The sequence below is a fragment of the Callorhinus ursinus genome, unplaced genomic scaffold (genome assembly GCF_003265705.2).
Source record: "Callorhinus ursinus isolate GAN/ISIS: 27379988/994484 unplaced genomic scaffold, GSC_fseal_2.0 scaffold25, whole genome shotgun sequence".
NCBI classification, from domain to species: Eukaryota; Metazoa; Chordata; class Mammalia; order Carnivora; family Otariidae; genus Callorhinus; species Callorhinus ursinus.
In genome coordinates, this window is record NW_027397087.1 from 33,343,667 (window position 1) to 33,365,896 (window position 22,230).

The window sequence follows — 22,230 nt, forward strand, 5'->3', positions numbered from 1 at the left end:
TAAATGGGATAGACTCCTTGATTTGTCTCTCTTCTGTCTTAACTTTGCTTTAAATTAATATACCAGTGGTGTGAGAGAAGTGGTCCTAAGTATCCAGTTAATAAGATTTCTGTGAGCAGATTAACCATCTGCTCTTTTAATATCTATCTTTCAAGCCCCAGAAGGATTTTTGTTTTATTGTTATTAAAGTAGCAATGGAAAACAGATGAAAACCTCCATCGATCCTCATCACAAATACCAGGATTTCAAGGCTTGAGTTCCATCATAACATGGCATATGCGGCTCTGCCAAACCAGGTCGATACAAGGATGGTAACACTTAACGCACGCCACGTCCTGCCCCTCTCTTTGACCACTCTCCTTCCAGTGAGTGAACAGTGGAGAAGCGTGAGCATCAGTTGTGCTGTGTATTGATTTCCTAAAGTCTTTTAACTCACTATAATGTTCAATTTATAGAGCCACTGACTCTCCTGACATTTTCCTCCATCATAATTCAGACAATCTGAATCTCTTGAATATCTAGGTTCCCCCCCAAATCCCACCCTGAAGGATGGGGACTTGGATTGCCTTGTATTTATATTACACAGTTGTGGCATCAGCTTTAAGGTGAATTTTAAAACACCTTGGCTTTCCAGCAACGATCATAAAATGTCTACTTTTAATTCATATTTAGTTTTTGAAGCTCCCCTGCTGTTATATATATGACAGACATGATGCGGGGGGAGGGGTGCCTGGCTGGCTCAGACAGTAGAGCACCTGACTCTTAATTTCAGGGTCGTGAGTTCAAGTCCCACATTGTACGTGGAGCCTACTTAAAAAAATAAATAAGGACAAGACATGATACATTTTGGTTTTGTTAAACAGTTGCCTTGAGTTGGTAGCCCAGCACCCCACCCCGATGCTCCAGGGGGGCTGGGCAGAAAGCAGCCATCCTTCCAATGTTGATCTTTCCCCGTGCTATTCCAGCTCGAGGGGAAAATACCCAAGGGTTCTGTTTCTTTCTAGATAAAGTCCTAAATAATCAGCTAATATGATTCCAGTATTCCTAGATCAGGGCATACTGTACTCAAAGGACTCAGGGCTCACTGTAGTTTCCCTAAGCCATCAGAAGAGACCTCAGCAAATGCCTTTTTTTTCTTTTTTTTTTTTTAAGAGAGAGAGAGAGCAAGAGCAGGGGGAGCAGAGGTAGAGGGAGAAGCAGGCTCCTCACTGAGCAGGGAGCCTGATGAGGGACTCGATCCCAGGATCCCGGGATCATGACCGGAGCCTAAAGCAGACGCTTAACTGACTGAGCCACCCAAGCGCCCAGCAAATGCCATTTTTTAGGATTCCTAGTGAAGCGATAAAATGAAGAAATGCTTGAATGGGGCCACAAAATTATGGCATATTTGAAATATACACATTTTTAAGTCAGTCCTTTGAATATAAAAAAAACCAGAAATAACAAAATGTATTATATTTGTACTGATTGGAAGATAATTACAGAATTCATACAAATATTAACTCATAGCACGTGATCAGCAGTGTGGTCCAGGGATGGGCCACATGTTTAAAGATGCTGGATGATTATCTTCTTTCAGTTTTGTTGGGGTGTTTCTGTGGTTATGTGTATAATCTCATTTGGAAATAAGATTAAAATTCTATATTTACAATGGTCTGTTCTTGTGAGGCCTGGGGGAATTCAGCGAAATTCTCGAGGCAGGGGAGAATTATTCTTACAAAATAGAAATTAGAAGAATCCTGACAGTACTTCTGCTCTTTGGCATAAGTTCTGCAAGGATTGGTATAAGCCAGCTTTGAATCAGGCATATCAAAGTTACTAGGATACCTTTCTATTTTTTTGTATTAATTTGTTCACCCACAAGAAGGTATATAGGGAGTAAAGCGAGTGAATTCAGCAATGCTACCTGGTCTTTGCACTTTTAGGTTCTTTTCATTATGGATAACTAAGAGTTCACTATATTTTTTTTTTACAAGTATTTAATTAGACTTCTCATCACCCATTTTCCATTTTAAAGAAGCTCTTTAGAAAATAGAGCCCCCATGCAATGACTACATGCAAAAGAATGGAACTGGACCACTGGCTGACACCATATACAAAGATAAATTCAAGATGGATTAAGGACCTAAATGTGAGACCTGAAACCATAAAAATCCCAGAAGAGAACACAGGCAGTAATTTCTCTGACATTGACATTGGCCATAGCAACTTTTTTCTAGGGGGTTCTCTTGCGGCAAAGGAAACAAAAGCAAAAATAAACTACTGGGACCACATCAAAATAAGAAGCTTCTACACAGTGAAAGAAGCAATTAACAAAACTAAAAGACAACCTACTGAATGGGAGAAGATATTTGCAAATGACATCTCTGATAAAGGGTTAGTGTCCAAAATATATAAAGAACTTATAAACTCAACACCCCCGAAACAAATAATCCAGTTTAAAAAAATGGGCAGAAGACATGAGCAGACATTTCTCCAAAGAAGAAATACAGATGGCCAACAGACACATGAAAAGATGCTCAACATCACTCAGCATCAGGAAAATGCAAATCACAACTACGATGAGAGATCACCTCACACCTGTCAGAATGGCTAAAATCAAAAACACATGAAACAACAAGTGTTGGAGATGATGTGGAGAAATAGGAACGCTCATGCCCTGTTGGTGGGAACGCAAGCTGGTGCAGCCACTGTGGAAAACAGTATGGAGGTTCTTCAAAAAGTTAAAAATGCAACTTCCCTACTATCCAACAATCACACTACTGGATATTTACCCCAAAAAATACCAAAATACTAATTCAAAGGGATACATGCCTATAGCAGCATTAAGCACAATAGCCAAATCATGGAAGTGGTCTGTGTCCATTGACTGATGAGTAGATAAAGAAGATATAGTATATGTATACAGTGCAATATTATTCAGCCATAAAAGATGAAACCTTGCCATTTGCAACAACATGGGTGGAGCTAAAGTGTATAATGCTAAGTGAAATAAACCGGGTGGAGAAAGACAAATATATGATTTCACTCATATGTGGAATTTAAGAAACAACACAAATGAACAAAGGCAAAAAAAGAGATAAACCAAGAAACAGCCTCCTAACTATAGAAAACAAACATGATTACGAACAGGGAGGGGGGTGGGGTGATGGGTGAAGCAGGTGGTGGGGATTAAGGAGGGCACTTGTGATGAGCACCGGGTGTTGTATGGAAGTGTTGAATCACTATATTGTACACCTGAAACTAAAATAATACCATATGTTAACTATACTGGAATTAAAATTTAAAACTTAATAAAAAAAAAAGTGGGTCCTAGGTGGCTTGGTCAGTTAAGCATCTGACTCTTGATTTCAGCTCAGGTCATGATCTCGAGGTCATGAAATCGGCCCTCAGCGGGAGTCTGCTTGAGATTCTTTCTCTCCTTCTGCCCCTCCCGCTCCTTGCTCACAGTCTCTCTCTTTCAAATAAATAAATAAATCTTTTTAAAAAATCTTAATTTAAAAAAAATAAAATATAGCTCCCATGCAAGTATCAATTAAAAAAAAAAGGCAGGAGTGCCTATATTATTATTATCAGATAAATTGAACTTCAGAGTTAAGAATCTTACCAGGGACATTACACAATGATAATGGGACCTATCTACCAAGAAAGCATAGCAATCCTAAGTGTGTGCACGCCAACAACCATGCTGCAAAATATATGAAGCGAAAACTGATAGAACTAGTGGAGAAATAGACACATTCACACTTAGTGTTGAAGACATCAATACCTCTTTCTCAACAATTGATAGACTGAGACAGCAGATCAGCAAGGATAGAGAAAAACACACCAAGCAGTGAGCAGACCTCACAGAAATTTTTAGAACATTCCGCTCAACAACAGCAGAGCAGACATTCTTTTCAAGCACTTATGGAGCACATATCGAGATATGCCAGGATAGGCCACATACTGGGCCCTAAAACAAGCCTCGACAAATCTAAGACTTAAAGGCATTCAGAGGTTTTCTTTGAACACAATGGAATCAAAATAGATAACCAAAAGGTACCGGTGAAATTTTCAAACAGTTGGAAAATAAACTGACTACTATAAAGATCCATGGGTCAAAGAAGATCGTACAAGAGAGATAAAAAAAAAAATACATTGAACTGAATTCAAATGAAAATAAAACACACCGAAATTTGTGGAATGCAGGTAAAGCGGCGCTGAGAGGGAAATTTTAGCACTCCATGCATACATTTGAAAAGAGGGAAAATCCCAGATGAGCAATCTAAACCCTCACCTCAAGAACCTAGAAAAAGAGTAAAATAAGCTCAAAGCAAGAAGAAGGAAATAATAAAGACAAGTAGGGAAATCAATGAAATTGAAAGCAGAAAAACAGTAGAGAAAAATCAGTGAAACAAAGAGCTGGGTCTTTGAAAAGATCAATAAAACTGACAAAACTAGGAAGACAGGGAAAGAAAAGAAAAAGTGAGGGAACACATGAATTCCCAACAGCAGGAATGAATGTGGGGATCTTGCTACAGACCCTGCCAGGACTAAAAAGAAACTAAGGTGACACTTTGAGCAACTCTACACACATAAATTTGCCAACTTAGATGGAAAAAACCAATTCCTCAAAAACCACAAACTGCCACAATTCACTTACTGTGGGATAGATAACTTGAGTAGCCCTATACTACAAGGAAATTGAATTCATATGTTAAAGAATTAGCATCAATTCTATACACTCTTATTCAGAAAATAAGAGAGAAGGGCCGCCTGGGTGGCTCAGTCCGTTAAGCGTCTGCCTTCAGCTCTGGTCATGATCCCAGGGTCCTGGGACCCAGCCCCTTCTCCGGCTCCCACTCCCTCCATCCCTCCCTTTGCTCATGCTCTCCCTCTGCCCCTCCTCCCACTCATTCTCTCTCTCTCTCCTCTCAAATAAATAAAACCTTAAAAAAGAAAATAGGAGAGAATATTTACCAATTTATTTTTTTAAGATTTTACTTATTTATTTTATTTGAGAGAGAGAGAGAGAGTGTGTGAGTGGGGAGAGAGGCAGAGGGAAAGGGAGAGAGAGATCATCAAGCAAACTCCCCACTGAGCACGGGCCCCTGACACAGGGCTTGAGCTCACAAGCCAGAGATCGTGACCTGAGCTGAAATCCAGAGTCAGACACTTCACTGACTGAGCCACCCAGGCAACCCCCCCCAATTTATTTTATGAAACTAATATCACCCTGATACCAAAACTGAATAAAAATAGTACAAAAAAGAAAACTACAACCCGATATCCATCATGAATATAGATGTGAAAATCCTAAATGAAATATTAGCCAGTAAAATCCAGCACTATATAAAAAGAATTATATAGTAAGACAAACTAGGTTTCTCCCCAGCCTGCAAGTTCAGCTCAACATTTAAAATCAATTAATGTAATCCACATGAACAGTCTAAAGGAAAGAAAAACACACACACATGATCATGTGTATCATTGCAGGAAAAGCATTTGACAGAATTTAGCATCCATTCCTGATAAAAAGTCTTAGAAAAAAGGGACTAGAGAGGAACTTCCTTCCTCAATTTGATACAAAAAAACCTATGGGTAGTATTATACTTACCGGAGTAAGACTGGATGCATTCTCCCAAATTTCAGGGACAAGTCAGGAATGTTCACTGTCATCACTCTTACACAGTGCAGGAAGTTCTTTCTTGTCAGAGCATTAAGTCAAGAAGAGAAACTAAAGGCATACAGATCAGGGCGCCTGGGTGGCTCAGATGGTTAAGCGTCTGCCTTCGGCTCAGGTCATGATCCCAGGGTCCTGGGATTGAGCCCTGCGTCAGGCTCCCTGCTCGGAAGGGGGCCTGCTTTTTCCTCTCCCTCTGCTGCTCCCCCTGCTTGTGCTTTTTCACTCTCTCTGTCAAACAAATAAATAAAATCTTAAAAATAAATAAATAAATAAATAAATAAATAAAATAAAGGCATACAGATCAGAAGGAAGAAATGAAACTCCCTATTTGCAGATGATATGATTATCTGCATAGAAAACTTTCTTTCTAGATAGAAAACTCCAAGGAATCTATAAAAAAAAAACTTCCTAGGACTAATGAGTGAGTTCAGCAAGGTCGCGAGATACAAGCCCAACATAAGAAAAATCACTTGCTTTTCTATATCCTAGTAATGAACACGTGGACACTGAAATTAAAAATAAAATACCATTTAAAATGGCTTTAAAAATCTGAACTACTTAAGTATAAACCTAACAAAACATGTATAAGACTTATGTGTGGAAAACTCCAAAACACTAAAAAAGAAATTAAAGAATATCTAAATGGAGAGACAGATGGAGTTAAGGGATTGGAACACTCAAAACATAGTAAGGATGCTACTTATCTTGATATACAAATCGATATATAAGTTTAATGCAATTTCTATCAATATCCCATAAAGATTTTTTCGGTAAACATAAACGAGGTTTTTCTAAAATTTATATGGAAATGCAAAGGGACTAAGAGTAGCTAAAACAATTTTGAATAAGAAGAATAATGTGGGAGGAATAGTCTACCTAATTTCAAGATTTATTAAATAGTTACAGTAATCAAGACTGTGCTTTTGGCGGAGGGATGAACACGTAGATCAATAGAATGGCATACCCAGAAATCAATCATCAATCAATTAATCAATCAATCCACATATGTGCCCATTTGATTTTTGACAAATGTGCAAAATCAATTCAATGGAGGAAAGATATCCTTTTCAAAATACAGTGCTGGAATGATCGGGCACACAGAGCTTTAGACTTAAATGTAAAATGTCAAACTATGAAACTCAGGAAAAAACATGGGAGAAAATCTTCCAGATATAGGGCCAAACAAAGCATTCTTAGTCTTGGTCTTGATACCAAAAGCATTATCCATAAAAGGATGAATTTTACTTCATCAAATTAAAAACTTCTGCTTTCCAAAAGACCATGTTGAGGATGAAAAGACAAAATACAGACAGCGAAAAAATATTTGTAAACACATATGAAATGAAAGACTAGTAACAAAGAACTCTCAAAATGTAATAGTAAAAAAAAGAAAGAAGCAGGAGCACCTGGGTGGCTCATTTGGTGAAGCGTCTGCCTTCGGCTCACGTCATGATCCCAAGGTCATGGGATCAAGCCCTGAGTCGGGCTCCCTGCTCAGTGGGGGGTCTGCTTCTCCCTCTGCTCCCTGCTCATGTTCTCTCTCGCTGTTTCTGTTGCTATCTCTGTCTTTCTCTCTCAAATAAATAAATAAAATCTTAAAAAGAAAAAAAAGAAAGAAGCAAGCTAAACAGAAAAGATACTTCACCAAAAGGGATATAGTGATGCCAAACAAGCACATGAGAAGATGATTAACATCCTTAATTATTGGGGGAATGCAAATTAAACCCACCAGGAGATATCTTGTTACACCTATCAGAATTTTCAAAAATAAAAAATAGTGACAAAACCAGGGTGCTTGGCTGGCTCAGCTGGTAGAGCATGTGACTCTTGATCTCCAGGTCCTGAGTTTAAGAAACTGGATTATTTATACATTCCTGGTGGGAACGTAAAACGGTATGGCTGCTCGGTGAAAGAGTTTGGCATTTTCTTTGAAAACTAACCATGCAACTATCGTGCAATCCAGTTGTGCACTCTGAAGCATTTGTCCCAAAGAAAGTAAGACTTATGTCCAATAGAAACCTATATGTGAATGTTTATCGCCGCTTCATTCATGATAGCCAGAAACTGGAAACAACCCAGATGTCCTAGAACTGGGGGAATGGTGAAACTGTGATCCATCTGTATCATGGAGCACTACTTAGCACTAAAAAGGAGCATGTTATTGATACAGGCAACAACTGAGACTCAGGATCTCCAGAGAATTACGTTGAGTGATAAGAGACAATCCCAAACAGTTATGTATTGTAGTATTTCATTCATATAACATTCCTCAAATAACAAAATTATAGAAATGGAGAACAGAATCATGGTCGCCAGGGCTTAAGGAGGGATTGGGGGCAGGAGGGAAGTAGGTGTAGTTATAAAAAAGGGAACATGAGGGATCTTTGTGGCCTGAAGTGTCCTGGAGATTGACTGTCAATGTTAATATCTTGGTGATGATATTGTGCTATAATTTTGCAAGACTTGCCATTAGGGGAAGCTGCGTGAAGGGTATGCAGAATTTCTCTGCATTATTTTTTACAACTACATGTGACTCCACAATTATTTCAAAATAAAAAGTTCAATTAAGAGCCACCTGGGTGGCTCAGATGGTTGGGTGTCTGCCTTCGGCTCAGGTCATGATGCCAGGGTCCTGGGATCGAGTCCTGCATCGGGCTCCCTGCTCAGTGGGGAGCCTGCTTCTCCCTCTGCCTCTGTCTCTCTCTCTTTCTCTCTCTGTGTCTCATGAATAAATAAATAAAATCTTTAAAAAAAGTTCAATTAAAAAATACTCAAAAACCTGGGGAAAATATCTGTAGCAAACACATAAGGCATGGGATTAATAAACTCACTTTACGAAAAGCTTTAATATCAATATTTTTTTAAAACTTTAATAAATCAATACAAATATAGTAAGAATCTCCCCAGAACAATAGGGAAAGGATCCAGACATTAATTCAGAGAAGAAATACAAATCACTAATAAAAATTTGGGGAAAAAAATGTTTAATAGTATTCAAAGGAATACAAATTAAAATTATAATAAGATACAATCTCCCTCCTGTGAAATTGGTAAAAGAAAAAAAACTAAATTAAAAAAAAATATTCAAAGGTGACCAAGTTGCAGGGGGAAAAAGCACTCTTACATACTACTTACCTGGGATCAAGCCCCGAGTCGGACTCCCTGCTCAGCAGGGAGTCTGCTTCTCCCTCTGCTCCCTGCTCATGTTCTCTCTGGCTATCTCTGTCTCTCTCTCTCAAATAAATAAATAAAATCTAAAAAAAAAAGAAAGAAGCAATCTAAATAGAAAAGATACTTCACCAAAGGGGTTATAGTGATGGCAAACAAGCACCTATAAATTGGTATAACCCTTCTGGAATTTGCTAGTATTAAACGTAAAAAATATTCCTAACTTTTGACCTAGTAACCCAGCTGCAAGGAATCCATCCTAAGGAAAAACCAAAATGTGGTCAAAGATGTATGTACCATAACATTCACCCTAGTGTTGTTTGCAGTATAAAAACTTGGAAACAAGCCAACATTTAACAATAGGGAATGATTAACAATTTATATATAGTACATACATACAGTGAAATGTACTACTATCTAAAAATCACGTTTTCAAGAATATTTAATGATAGGGAAATGTTCAAGATATGTTTAGTAAGAAAATACACTAATAGGTTGTTAAGTGATTTTCTACGGGTCATGGGATTACAGATTCAAAAATTTTTGCTTCAAAAAAAATTTTGTTTATATTCTGCATATTCCAAAATTTCTGTAATAAGCTTTTTTTTTTTTTTACTTTGGCAATACAGAATTATGTTAAAGCACATTTTAGTTGAATACAAAATACAAAGTTAATGTTTTAGGTGATTTAAAAAATCATCCATAATGTTAATTTTATAACATATCTTTGTTTTACATGCTATCGTCACATCATTATTTCCATCCTGAATTTTTTCTACATCCAGAAAACCTGAAAAAATTGTACATCAAAACCTCATATATTTACCACTTAGCTTCCATAATTAACATTTTTGCTGTATTTACTTTATCACATATCCATCAATCCATCTTATTTTTTTTATGCATTTAAAAATAAGTTCCAGAAATCAGTGCCCTTCACTTCTGAAAACTTCAGCATCCATATCATTAGCTAAAGTTCAATATTTACTTATGGTTCTTAATTTTTTTAGTTAAAATTTACACACAGTGAAGCGCACCAATCTTATGTTTGATGAACTCTTGACAAATGTACACACGTTTGAAACCCACACTCTTATCAAGATAGAGAATAATCCCATTACCCCAGATAGCTCCTGATGCCCCTTTCCAATCAATCCCCAGTTCCATGCCCCAGAGGCAAGCCAGTGTTTGACTTTTATCACTATAGATTAGTTTTGCTTGTTATCAAATTTTATGTAAGTGAAATCACACAGTTTGTACTCTTTTGTGTCTGGCTTGGTTTTGGTTAGCATAATATTTTTAATATTCTTCTGAGTTGTTGTGTTTATCAGTAATTCATTGATTTTTTTGGTGGGGAGTATTCCATTATACGGGCATACTGCAATTTGTTTCTTTATTCACCTGCTGGTGGACATTTGAGTTGTTTCCAGTTTGGGGCTATTGCAGACGAAGATGCTGTGAACATTCTTGTACAAGTCTTCTGGTGAACATGTTTTATTTCTGCTGGATAAGTATCTAGGCATGGAAATGCTGGATTCGAGGGTAGGTAGACAATTATAATTTTTTAAAAAAGATTTTATTTATTTATTTGAGAGAGAGAGAGAGAGCATGAGGGGGGGCGGTCAGAGGGAGAAGCAGACTCCCCACCGAGCAGGGAGCCCGATGCGGGACTCGATCCCAGGACTCCAAGATCGTGACCTGAGCTGAAGGCAGTCGCTTAACCAACTGAACCACCCAGGTGTCCTGACAATTTTAAAATTAAAACAAGTTGCAGAACTTTTTCCAAAGAGGCTATACCATTTTATACACCCATCAAACATGCAGGAGAGTCTGGTTGTGCCACAACCTCATCAACTTTTGTTGTTGTCAGTCTTTCTAGTTTTAGCCGTTCTGGGGGTGTGTGAGTGATAATTCATTTCCCTGATAGCTAACGATGTTGGGTACTTTTTCATGTGCTTATTGGCTATTTATCTTCCTTTGAGAAATGGTCTGTTCAGAGATCTTTATTTTACTCATTTTTTTAACTGGGTTTTTGTACTTATTGAATTATAGAGCATGTTATCTTTTTCATGTGGCAATAAACTTTACATATTTTTCTATTTGTATGCATATTAATTTGTTTTCTTTTTTTTTCCCCAATAAAAATTGTGTAACAATTATATAACATTTCTCCTTTTTTCCCTCTTGGACAGCTGGAAACTTGGTCCATTTGTCACAAGTCTTTTTCCACGCGGAGACAGTTTTAAGAATTACCAGTTTGGGTAGCTACTGATCAAATCTGGCAAAATTTAACTTGTCGCCACAAAAATCTCAAGGGGCAGTTCAAATTCAGATTGTGCTTCAGTCCGCCGTCTTAAAATCGGGGAGAAGATATGCCTGCCTAAACTCTGTAGTCCCACTGTCCCCACCCAATCCCTCCCACGATGGCGGGCATGGGGGTCAATACCTGCTTTTCCAATATTTCCTGTGGTGTGGTCCCTTTCGTGAAATACTGACCTGTGGGAGAGAATTTGGATCCCCAGGATCAACAGAACCATCAGAGGGCCCTGTGTCTGCTCTCCTTTGCCCTCTAAGGAACTGAATGGCACAGCCTGGAGGTGGTCAGGAGTGAAAGGACTGTCAGGAACCTAAATTATGGAGATCAAAGAGACTTCCAGGGGCCAGTCAAAGCAGCCGAGAACTCTCGGAATCTGGATAGGGTTCAAGGAAGTGGGCAAAGGCAGTTACTGCGACAGAGGCCTGCAAAGGATCTGGGGTGCACGAAGCATGAGCGACAAAACTCAGAAACTCGATTCCTCCGACAGCTCTTAAAGCTTCAAGCGCTTCACTTGCCCACAGCCCGTCCTGAGAGAGGGGGCCCAGGCAGCTCTTTCCACACAGTTGGAGCCCCCTGGCCGGATGACTGAAGCAGGGCTTGGTGTCCGAGCCAGAACCGGCCCAATAGTGGGGGCTCCCTAGCGCCGGTGACTAGTCCCCCTCCTGCATGGGTCCCAAAGCCTGGAACTGGGGACTTTTTCTCGTGCCCCCTCACGGCTTCCGTCTCTCCTTCCTCCTCCTTTTAAAAAGTTATGACCGTCTCTTCGTTGCTGTTGTTTGCCTCCTCATCAGTGAGGTGGTTCAGCATCTCTTTTCCTCTTAGGATTCCTGTTATCATTCTTTTTTGTTTGTTTTTAAGATTTTATTTATTTGTTTGTCAGAGAGAGATACAAAGAGAGAGAGAGAGAGAGGGAGAGAGAGAGAGAGCATGAACAGAGGCAGAAGCAGACTCCCCACTGAGCAGGGAGCCCGACACAGGGCTCGATCCCAGGACCCTGGGACCATGACCTGAGCTGAAGGCAGACGCCTAACGACTGAGCCACCCAGGCGCCCCTCCTGTTATCATTCTTAGCAACTTCAGTGACCTTGCAGATGCACCCTCCAATGCCTTGGCCTCTCAGTTCGGCCACCTCCTCACCCCCAGTGAAGACCTGCTCTGCCATCTCACTCAGACACCCACCCCCACGGCCCTGTCTTTGACCTTCCCTCCTCCGGCGGCAGCTCACCTGCCTTGGTGGTCCCATCCCAACAGTCCTTCCAGCCTGGGAGTTCTCCAGTCTACAGACCTTCTCCCGCTTTCTCATTATCAATCATGACTAACTTCCCTCCTTAGCCAACCTGGAATTCCTGGTCCGTCCTGACACTCTCCCAAACGCCCCATCTTCCGGGTCCCATGCCTTACGCATTACAATCATCCCGCTAGTGAGACCCAGCTGTCTGACACGCTGACGCCTGCCGGCTGGTCTCCCCTTACAGTCGTGGTCGCCAGCAGCAGGTAAATGGGCACTGGCTCCTCCCAGGCTTTGTCGGTGGGGGGGGGGGCTGCTTTCCCACCCTCTCGAACAACCGTCTCATACCCTCTTATCTCTCTTCAAACCCTCGGCCCCCAAACTCCACCGACCAGCTTGCTTCTTATTTCCTTCAAAAGCAGACAGGAACTCTGCCACCTTCCCTCCCCCGAATCTACCCACCTTCCTGCATCTACAGCCTCTCTCTCCCTTCTCTCTGGCTACAGACGAGGACGTGGCTTTTCCTCCGTCAAAGGCTAACCAGGATCCCCTGCCTGACTTTCTCCAAGACGCTCTCCATTTCATGTACCTCATCAATGCCTCCTTCTCTTCTGGATCATTCCTGTCAACACACACACACACACACACACACACACACACACACACACGTGCTCTGCACCTCGGGACACTTCCAGGATGGAGGCCGTGCAGAGAAGTGGCCCGTCCCAGGTCACAGGGCCTCCCGGCTCCAGCCCAGGATGGTGTCCCCGGGTGTGTGGCCTCTTTCTAGGTTTTCAAGCAGGGCAAGGAGCTGCTATTGCTCCTTCAGAACATCCAGTATCCCTCTCTCCACGGGTAGAGAGCAAGTCTCCTTGTTCCCGGGGTCCAGATCATTTCTGTTGGAGACATCTGTTCCCAGGGACTCTGGAGAGACCGGTTTTGTCACAGACCTAGGAGTCTGGAGAACCGCAGAGCGGAGTGGAAGGGACCGTGCTGGGCCTGAGAGCTAGATTCCCGAGAAAAGGCTTGAAGTTAGTCAAACCAAGATTTGGAGCCCACAAATCTTGCTACAGTTCTGCACGGTGGCAAGGGGCTGGGTACGGAGGAAACACCTTCAGCCTTCTGACCTGGAAGCCACGGGTTCTCATACCAGCTGGGGCCTTGCTGGCTGTGTGATCCTGGGCAAGTTCCCTAACGTCCCCGAACCTCAGTCTCTTCATCTGGAAAGTGGGGAGAACACCTCAAAGACCATAGTGCTGTGAGGATGAAGTGAGATCACACATGGCAGGCTCTGGGCACACAGCGAGCCCTCCGCACAGACGGGTTTTCTCCCCACTTCCTGACTGGCTCACCTGGGTCACCCGGGCAATGGTGGGGGTGTATAGACCGGCCTATCTGTCTACATGGGGAGGCCTCAGAAACTCGTTGTGCTAATTCCTCATCAGAGTGCCCCCGTCTCAGCAGCAAGGCTGTTTCTCCCACCTTGACCCTTCCTGTCGGCACCTCCGAGTCTGGGCAGGGAACGCGTTTACCAAGCTTCCTGTTCAGCAGAGGCCCGACTGGGGGCCTCAGTGCTCGAGGGAAAGACAAGCACAACAAACCGTCCACTAAGGCTGTCAGAGGTCACTTACTCTGCCCTACTCTTCTCGAAGCTCCTCAAGGCACGCGCCTGCAATCACCCAGCCAGGGAGTCTCAGGGCAGAGCTAGGACAGGGACCCAGGCCTCCTGACTCCGGAGCCCTGGCCGAGACGCCTGGCACCTCAGAAGGCCGTCAGCAAGATTGAGCCTACCCCTGGAGCGCAAATCCATTTCTTTTTACCACTAACATCTTTCATGAACTGTACCCTGACTGTGGCAGTTGGTGCAGAGTGAATTTTATTGTATGTAAATTTTTCGAGGGGGAAGAAAAACCTTCCATGCAGATTATCTTAATTACCGAGCGGCTTTTAGGACTTTGTTTGCTGCTTCTTACAGAAAATATTTGGGTTGCTTGGGCCTCTTTTTCATAAAACTGGCATCTCACTCTCTCTCCTTTTCTTTTTTTTTTTAAGTTTATTTATTTTTTTTAATGATCTCTACACCCAACGTGGGGCTTGAACTCAAGAACCTTGACATCAAGAGGCTCATGCTCTTCTGACTGAGCCAGCCAGGTGCCCCTCTCCTTCTCTTCTTAATAGCAGCCTTGGTCTTCTGCTTTGCAACGTTCTTTCCCATCTTTCCCGTCGCCTCACAACCTGTGAGCCACACAGTAGTTAGTGTCATCCTCTTTCTCTAACAAGTGTGAAAGTTGTGGAGACCCGGGTTCGAATCCCAGTTCTGTCACTTGCTTGTGGTAGCTTGGGCGGGTTACTTAATCTTGCTCTTGAGCCTCCCTTTCTCAGCTTTAACTGAGCACGGCCACCCCCTTCCTCCCTGGGCCAGCGTGGGTACTGAGTTTGACGCAGCACTTCCCAAATGTCCCCAGTGATGAGAATCTTCTGGGTACTTGTTAACACACACATTCCCAGGCCTCGATCCAGAGCTACTGAACCAGAATTCCCAGTGGGTGAGGCTGGCCGTCTGACAAGCCCCAGGGATTCTTATCAGGGACATTCAGGAAAACACCAGCTTGATTTCTAGAAGGCATTTATTGTTGCGTCTGGCACTAAGTAGCTAATATTTATCGAGCATTTGTATGTGTTCAGTCTTTGAAATGGGGATTGAGAATGACTACCAGATGAGAAACAAGCAAAATGACGTACAGTGTCCAGCAGACAAGTTTTAAATATATGTTGGTGTCTTCACTCCGTCGTAGTGGTCAGGAATTTTCCAGGCTGAAATGGAATGATCCAGAGGCTCTCTCCAAGGGATGTGTGTGCCTCCACAACTCCAGGCCTCTGACCTCCCAGCCCCCAAGCCCCCAACAGGAAGTTTCTCATTTTCCAAATTCCAGGGACCAAGCTTCATTTAACCAGCTTGGGTTTCAGGCCCTTCCTTGTACCAATCACTATGGTCTAAGTTCAGAATACACTGATTGGCCAGGACTGGGTCATCCCGGGAACCAGAGAGGGTAGTCCCACTTGAACCTCAGGAATGGGAATGAGTGGTCCCATATCCACGTGAGTCCCTCTAGGGGACCCCAGATTGTTGTTGCCAGACCCAACTCCACAGATGTCCCCTGCATCAGCTTCCTGTCACCATCAGTCAGCAGGCTACGCATGTCCCATCAGGTTGGAGTCTTTCTTGTTTCTTCCCTGCTGATATACTCATGGCCTGCCTGATTCAGCCTGACCTGCCCTCCTCCATGCCACCACCTCCCTCCCTCTCCTTGGCCCTGCTCACTCACCCCAGGGCCCAGCCTGCCACAGGGGCCTGTCTAAGGGTTGGTCCAGGGACTCAGGGCCACCATTGTGCAAAGCTGCTTATTAGGGACCCACTGTGGGAATCCTTCCAACCATGAACAATGAGTTTCTGAACAAGGATAAAAACAGCCTTTGCAAGTCAGCAAATGAGAAAAACGGAACTGCTCATCCCCCCCTCTCCCTCATGCCTGGCTCATTTTAACATAGTGGATAAGAACAAGGTCTGTCGTGTCAGGACGTAAGTTGGAGGCTTAACTGCCACTGACTAGCCAGGCTAGTTGTCTTCTCTTTGAACTTTGATTCTATGAGATCTGTGTGAGGATTAAGGGAGGCAATGGATATAAAGCACACGACACAGAGTAGCTCATAATCTAGAATCATCATCATCATTACTCTCTTTCCAGGGACTGGTTCTGCATCAGGAAATGCGCACAGATTCCAGAGATGATCAACGGCAGACACAATGGGGAGGCCAAACCCCCTGTGGATCTTTAAAAACATAGGATGTACTCCAAAGCCACACGGAACACGTGATGTGCGGTGGCGCTCGTTGTATCCTGTCGGCCGAAGGCTTGGCTGTGTTCTTCCTGGGAGACGCTATCCCACTTCCCACAGTAGCCGGCCTCCCTGCAACCACAGGGCCGCTGTGGATATGGGGCAGCCACCCAGGAACTGGGGTCCTGCGTTCCAGGCTGGGCTCTGCCACTGCCTTGCAATGTGACCTTGGGCACATCACTCACGTCCCCCTGGTTTTGGTTTCCTCTTCGATCCAATGGGACCGTTGATGACCGGGTGATTTCTAAGGGTCCTTCCCTCCCAAGGGTCCATGCTATGGTATTTGCTAGCACTCAGCAGGGAAAGCTCTGCCCCCAGCAGGGCGGGGGGGGGGGGGGAGGAGGCTGTTGGCACCCGGGTGTATGGAAGGAGGGCTGGCTCTGGGACCACATCCCCTGGCTTATTACTGGTGCCGCTGCTTTTCTGGCTGCATGACCTTGGGCCGATGCCCCTGAGCCACCTGTAGAACAAGAATGGCGTGTACCTAGCGTGGCTGTGAGGATTCAGTAAGATGAACGAGATGCTGCAAATAAAGCCTGGTACCAGGCACACAGCCAGTTCGATAGATAGGCTTTTACCGCCTCCCCCTTGGGCTGAGCGTCCTCTTCTTCCTTGCCATTCATGACTGGGTCCAGTGAAATGGAACTAGCCCCAACAGACCGGGTTTCGTGCTGGCTCCATCGCTTCTTACCCCCCCGCCGTCATTTGACCTGTTTCCGTCATCTGTAAAACGGGCACAGTAAACCCTTTTCCTCGAGGGTTGATGTGAATGCTTGCTATGATCGATACAGAGCCTGTTCTTCCCTTAATCCCATCGGCACTAACCTGTTCATCACCATCCATTTTACCTTACGTTCTGTAGCATTTACGTCCAGATCTATGTGAGTCAGCTAACTCCTAAAGCCTCCATGGTGGGAGTCAAGGCCAGAAAATCCAGGGCCGGGTCCGAGTGTCTCTCGATTTCACCCCATTCCTATGTTCTTTCCCCGGCCCTGGAAGGCAAGAGCATGCCCCTCTGCTTCCTCCTCACCACCCGTATCTTCCCACAGCACCTGGCTCTGGGAGGCCTCCTCCTCATCCTACACCTGGAGCCAGAGGATGTTTGTGCCAAAGGAAAGGACAGCAGGTACCAGGGCACCACCCGGGAGATGGGGTGCATCAGTCTCTCCCCAAGAAGCACCTCATTCTGTGGGAACCGCACAAGAACTAGCCCTCACTGTGGGGTTCAAGGCTGTAGGGCTGAGAATGAACATATGTGTATACGCATTCACTACCACAGTACATGGGTATAAACCTTCTGGAAAACACAGAACCTTGCACGTAAGCCTTAGAAATGTCAACTTTTGGTTCAATGACCCTACTTTTAAGCATTTGTACTAAAAAATCCACAAACTGTCTAACAACAGAACACCCACTGTAGTGAGAAGTGGGAAATAACCCAAATGTTTGTCTAACCATGTGGTTAGCATTCAGCAAGTCAGAACAGTTAATGGACTGCTACATCGCCATTGAAGATGCATGCTTTTAAACTCTTCAGAGTTAAGAGAAATCACCATAATCATGATAAGTCAAAAAGGAGTAAGTTTGTTTTATACACTCCTGAGATCTTCAAGCACATATTCCTTCTGCAGAGTCTCAACAAAACTGTGAAAGAGAATTCAAAATAAGGTCCCAAAGTTGGCCTAACAAATTTTTAGTGATTGTTTTGGTGTTTGAATAACTTTTTCTATCTTTACAACTTACTAGGTTATTATGCGGACAACGAAGCTTTCAACGAAGACAGCACACCACCGAGCCTTGCTTTCAGACCCAAAGCTTCCAAAACTGAGCATCAGGTTACCTGCCCTGAAAAGAAGCTATTTTATCAGATAACCAATGCTAAGCTTCCCTCCCCCCACCCCATCAGCTAGCAGCTTATCTGGAATGCATTTTAGAAAGACTGATGGCCCTGTTGGACTCAAAGAAGCCACCCCCAAAAAAATTGTATAAAAAGATTTATTGAAATTTATCAATGACAAACAGACATAAAACTCAAAAGTTTGGCTCTTCTGAGGGGGGAGGAGAGAAACCGGTGCAGATGTTCTTTTATACAGATGAAACACGGGCTAGGAAATCACACGTCACTTCTAAAGCAATCCAGAAGAGGGACATGAAAGCAAACCTGTACATTCACTAGGAATTTGCAGTCATTTCAGATTTCCACTAGGTAAGAAAATACAATTTTGCGTTAGTTTTTCCGTGCTCGGGCGTATGAAAAACAAACCCAGCCGACATGCAGCAGCGGCTCCCGCACTCAGGCCTGTAAAAAACGGTCTCAGCACAGAAGTACACGTGGAGGGGTTCTCTTGTCATTTCGTAAAACAAAGCGCTCTAGTATTTTACAGAACAAGATAGGACACTTTTTTTTGTTTGTTTTGTTTTTTAAATCTTTTGAAGAGGTTGACGTTTGAGGGTTTGCCTCTTTTCTTTTCATTAGAATTACCAATTCCATTTTACTCCTAACTCTTAAGCCTGCTCTTTCCAGCTCTCTGGCTCATAGCTCTGAAGAGTGACATCAGAGTCTTCTTCGGAGAGCAAAGCCCACCACCATCTGTGAAGGAGGAAAGAAACGAGAGACGGGGATTTTCCCCCAACCAGTGCCAAAAATACGCCTTTAGGTTGCTATTTACACACCAGGGCGTTGAGTGCCTCTAGCAGGCCCAAGAAATGCAGGACTCACAGGAACCCGAACAAGGGGCAAGACGTGGGCTGGTGCTCAGCCCCTCTGGGGCTTTTGAGAAACCAAGGGGAGGCCAGCCATGGCCTTGCAACCGATTCGAGAGACTCGGGATATGCCAGGAAACGTGAGAGCCCTCCAAACCGTCCTCTCTGAGTGAGGAACAAACGCTCACTTGGTGTGTACTCAGCTATCGCGCTTACAGGGACAAAACCGGACACAGAGAAAAAGGAGGGGAAAAAAATTAAGAGTGGCAGTAAAAATAGTACTTTATTCCGCTCCCTCCCGCCCTCCCTCCCCCCACAACCCCCAGGACACTTTTCCCCTCTCGTTCCCACAGCAACGTTACAATCAGAAAAAAATAAGTTTCGGGGGGCAGGATTTCGGGGGGGGGGTATGGGTAAAAACAGTCAAATCACAATAGGAATTTTTCAAAATCGGTTATTCCACTTAGTCATCGTCTTCTCCCTCATCCTCAGGTTCTCGTTTTCGCTTCTGACCCCTTTCTTCTTCTGGAAGAGTAAGGAAAAGGCACTTAGGTTAAAAGACTGACCCCACCTTTAACTCAACCCACCTGCTGGGGAACCAGGGAACCAAAGGTCTGGGAAGCTCTGCCGCCTCCGGCAAGTCTGAAACGGTGGGGGGGGGGGGCCTGCCAAGCCAGGGAGGCCCCGGGGGGCCTCGGACGGGCGTGTTCTGCCCTTGGTTCTCCCCGGGGCCCGTGCAGTCTATTGCCAACCGAGGGCGCCAAGGCCGCTACCAGCTGCGAGTAAAAATGCTGCCATACCGCCACCGTCTTCTTCATCTTCCTCATCGTCCACTTCCCCGTCGTTATAACCCTCTTCATCCTCCTAGGAGAGAAGATGGACACCAGCCATCAGGGATGCCCCCCCGCCCAGGGACATGCTGAGGAAGCTACTTCCCTAGACAGCAGGCCGCCCCAGCCTCTCAGAGCCCCACAAGAACCTGCCACCTCAGAATGGATCCAAAGCAGAGGTTCCTTTGCATCAAGGATGCCATTAAAAGTCTGAGAAAGCCTCGAATCCCTTCTCCAGAAAATACCCACATCACACACAGTATCTGCCAACAATGTCAGGGGGCTGCTGGGTTCGAACCCAGGCTCAGAATTTCTGACCCGAAGTCCCTGTAACTCAGGCAAGCTTTCCCGTGTGCGCGCTCTCTGGAGAAAAAGCTCCCCAAGCCGACTCTGTCATGAGAAGCCAGCCAGCCTTCCATTTGGTTTCAAAATAGCTCTGGCTTCAAGGGAAGACCCCAGTTTTAGCAAACCCAGATTCTTGTGGGCAAGTCCATACCCAGCCTGTCTACCGCTCTGCACACTTGGATCCCTTGGAAGGGAGGATAAAGGCCCCCTGAGGACATTATTCCCAGCTCCTTGAGATTCAGCAAGGTGTGTGAATTCATTGTCAACACGGGACCGCCACTTTATGCTGTTCCCGAAGTCCCATGCTAGTCGAATCTCTGCATGCCGAACACTGTTCCCAAAGCATCAGGCAACCCGTTGTTTAAAAAGAACCTGGTGATAGACTTCGTCTTGTCAAGGGAAATATCCTTTTTATAATGTCACCAAATAGTTCTTTAATCAGTCTGTTTGCTAAGACTTTTTTTTTTTTTTTTTGGTCTGCGTATAAGCTCTCCTTCACTGGAAGCTGGAACTCTGCAGATGGTCAATGAGATTACCAAAAAGAAAAAAAAAAAAGGCAAGAAAACAAAAAACAAAAAAGCCCTGCACACTGTGGCTCCTGTGACAGGAAGTGCAAGATGAAAAATCCATTAGCCAACCAGCCCTACTGCCCTGTCCTGGGGGGACCTGTTTTTCTAAGTCTTTATTTTTAAAATACTCACAATATTCTTTAGAGCTGAGCCTACTGGCCCACACCTAGGGAGAAGGGAAACCCAGCGGCTGGACGAGACAGGAACCAGGCTGATCGCACTGGCTTTTTTCTGTTCGCCTTGATCCGACTCTCCCAAGCGTGGGGTGGGCCGGAGATCCTGCCCAAGCGGGTCTGTGTGGCAGGCAGGTGTCTGCACTCTTAACGGATAGAGACAGGAAATGGGGGGGGGGGAAGGCAGGTACCTTGTTCATGCTGTTGTCATTTTAAGCCTCTCCAGGTCTAACTTTTGTAATCAGGAAGAGCTGACTTAGAATTCCGAACAAGTCATGGACATGACTGCTACAGAGAGACTCCGAACATCCAAACACAAAACCTAGCACACAGAGCCAAGAACCTTGAAGGGTGCCGAAGCCTATAACAGTAGGTGGTCAAACACTGTCCTCAAATTATTACTTACAAACCATTATATTCTCTTAAGAATTTGCTGAGTTGATCCCTACTAACAACCCAGATGCAAAACAATACCTATTTTACAGATGAAGAAATAGGTTCAGAAAAGTTAAGGAACTTGTCCAGGGACACACGCCAGCAAGTGGTAGAGCTGGGCTGCACCCCCCGCCCCCCAGACTGTGCTGTATTAACCCTCACAGACATGCAGAGGCCTTGTTAAGAAACTGGGAGCAAGCCAGGGTGTCAGGATAACAGCATTATTCCCACAAGTGCTGGGGACCCTTGGCACCCGTCACTCTGATGTGGCGCCCAGCAGTGTCTTATCCTACCACCCACTGGTTCAAAGAAGTCTTTGGTTTTCCCTCAAATGACTCCAAGTGCTCAGTAAATACATGAATTAACATACGAATGTGAGAAGACAGCAAGGGCCTCCCCCCACTCCGCCCACAGATAGTGCCCCTGTGCTGCCCAGCCCCTTACCTCCTCTTCTCCACTCACATCCTCCTCTTCTCCTTCCTCCTCTTCCTCTTCCTCCTCCTCATCTTCCACTACCTGAGCATCTTCATCATACTCTTCCTCTGTGCCGCAGAAACGGGGACAAGAAAACTGGTGGTGAGCAGGCCTCCCTCACAGCACAAACCCAGGCTCGTGGGCCTGGCACGGGGGGGGGACTGTGGGGGGGGGGGGGGGCGGCCAGGACCCACTCACACCCACCCGGGCCCATAGCCTAGATGCTCCAATGTGACTCAACACATCTGAAAGTAATCCAAAAGACAAGCCCTCCTCCCAAGTTTTATAACAACAGAGATCCCGTGTGGAGGCTGAGACCACAGAGAAATTGCTGGATCAAAGGAACAAGTCGCAGGGCTTACAAAAGCCAAGACGCTGATTCCCTTGGAAAGAGCATCTAGCCAAACTCCTGGTTTTAAAAGG

At 44.4% G+C, this 22,230-nt stretch overlaps 1 protein-coding gene and 1 long non-coding RNA gene across 3 annotated transcripts in view; one reads left to right on the forward strand and one right to left on the reverse strand.

Annotated features, from left to right (window-relative positions):
• LOC141370023 (uncharacterized) overlaps positions 1-18,156 on the forward strand; it is a 27,214-nt gene extending 9,058 nt beyond the window's left edge. Inside the window, exons 3-4 of the long non-coding RNA XR_012373691.1 lie at positions 17,328-17,404; positions 18,025-18,156. This is a non-coding gene — a long non-coding RNA (uncharacterized lncRNA). The remainder of the gene's footprint in view (positions 1-17,327; positions 17,405-18,024) is intronic.
• A 99-nt stretch (positions 18,157-18,255) lies between these two features.
• The window catches only part of ANP32A (acidic nuclear phosphoprotein 32 family member A), a 37,494-nt gene continuing 33,519 nt past the window's right edge, over positions 18,256-22,230 (reverse strand). The window contains exons 5-7 of one of the 2 annotated variants that reach the window (XM_025884251.2): positions 21,778-21,875; positions 19,782-19,845; positions 18,256-19,506 (exon numbers count right to left, since the gene is read on the reverse strand). In XM_025884251.2, coding sequence (XP_025740036.1) covers positions 19,445-19,506; positions 19,782-19,845; positions 21,778-21,875 — 224 coding nt within the window. In that variant the 3' untranslated portion in view covers positions 18,256-19,444. The remainder of the gene's footprint in view (positions 19,507-19,781; positions 19,846-21,777; positions 21,876-22,230) is intronic. The other variant, XR_012373689.1, reaches the window with a different exon arrangement.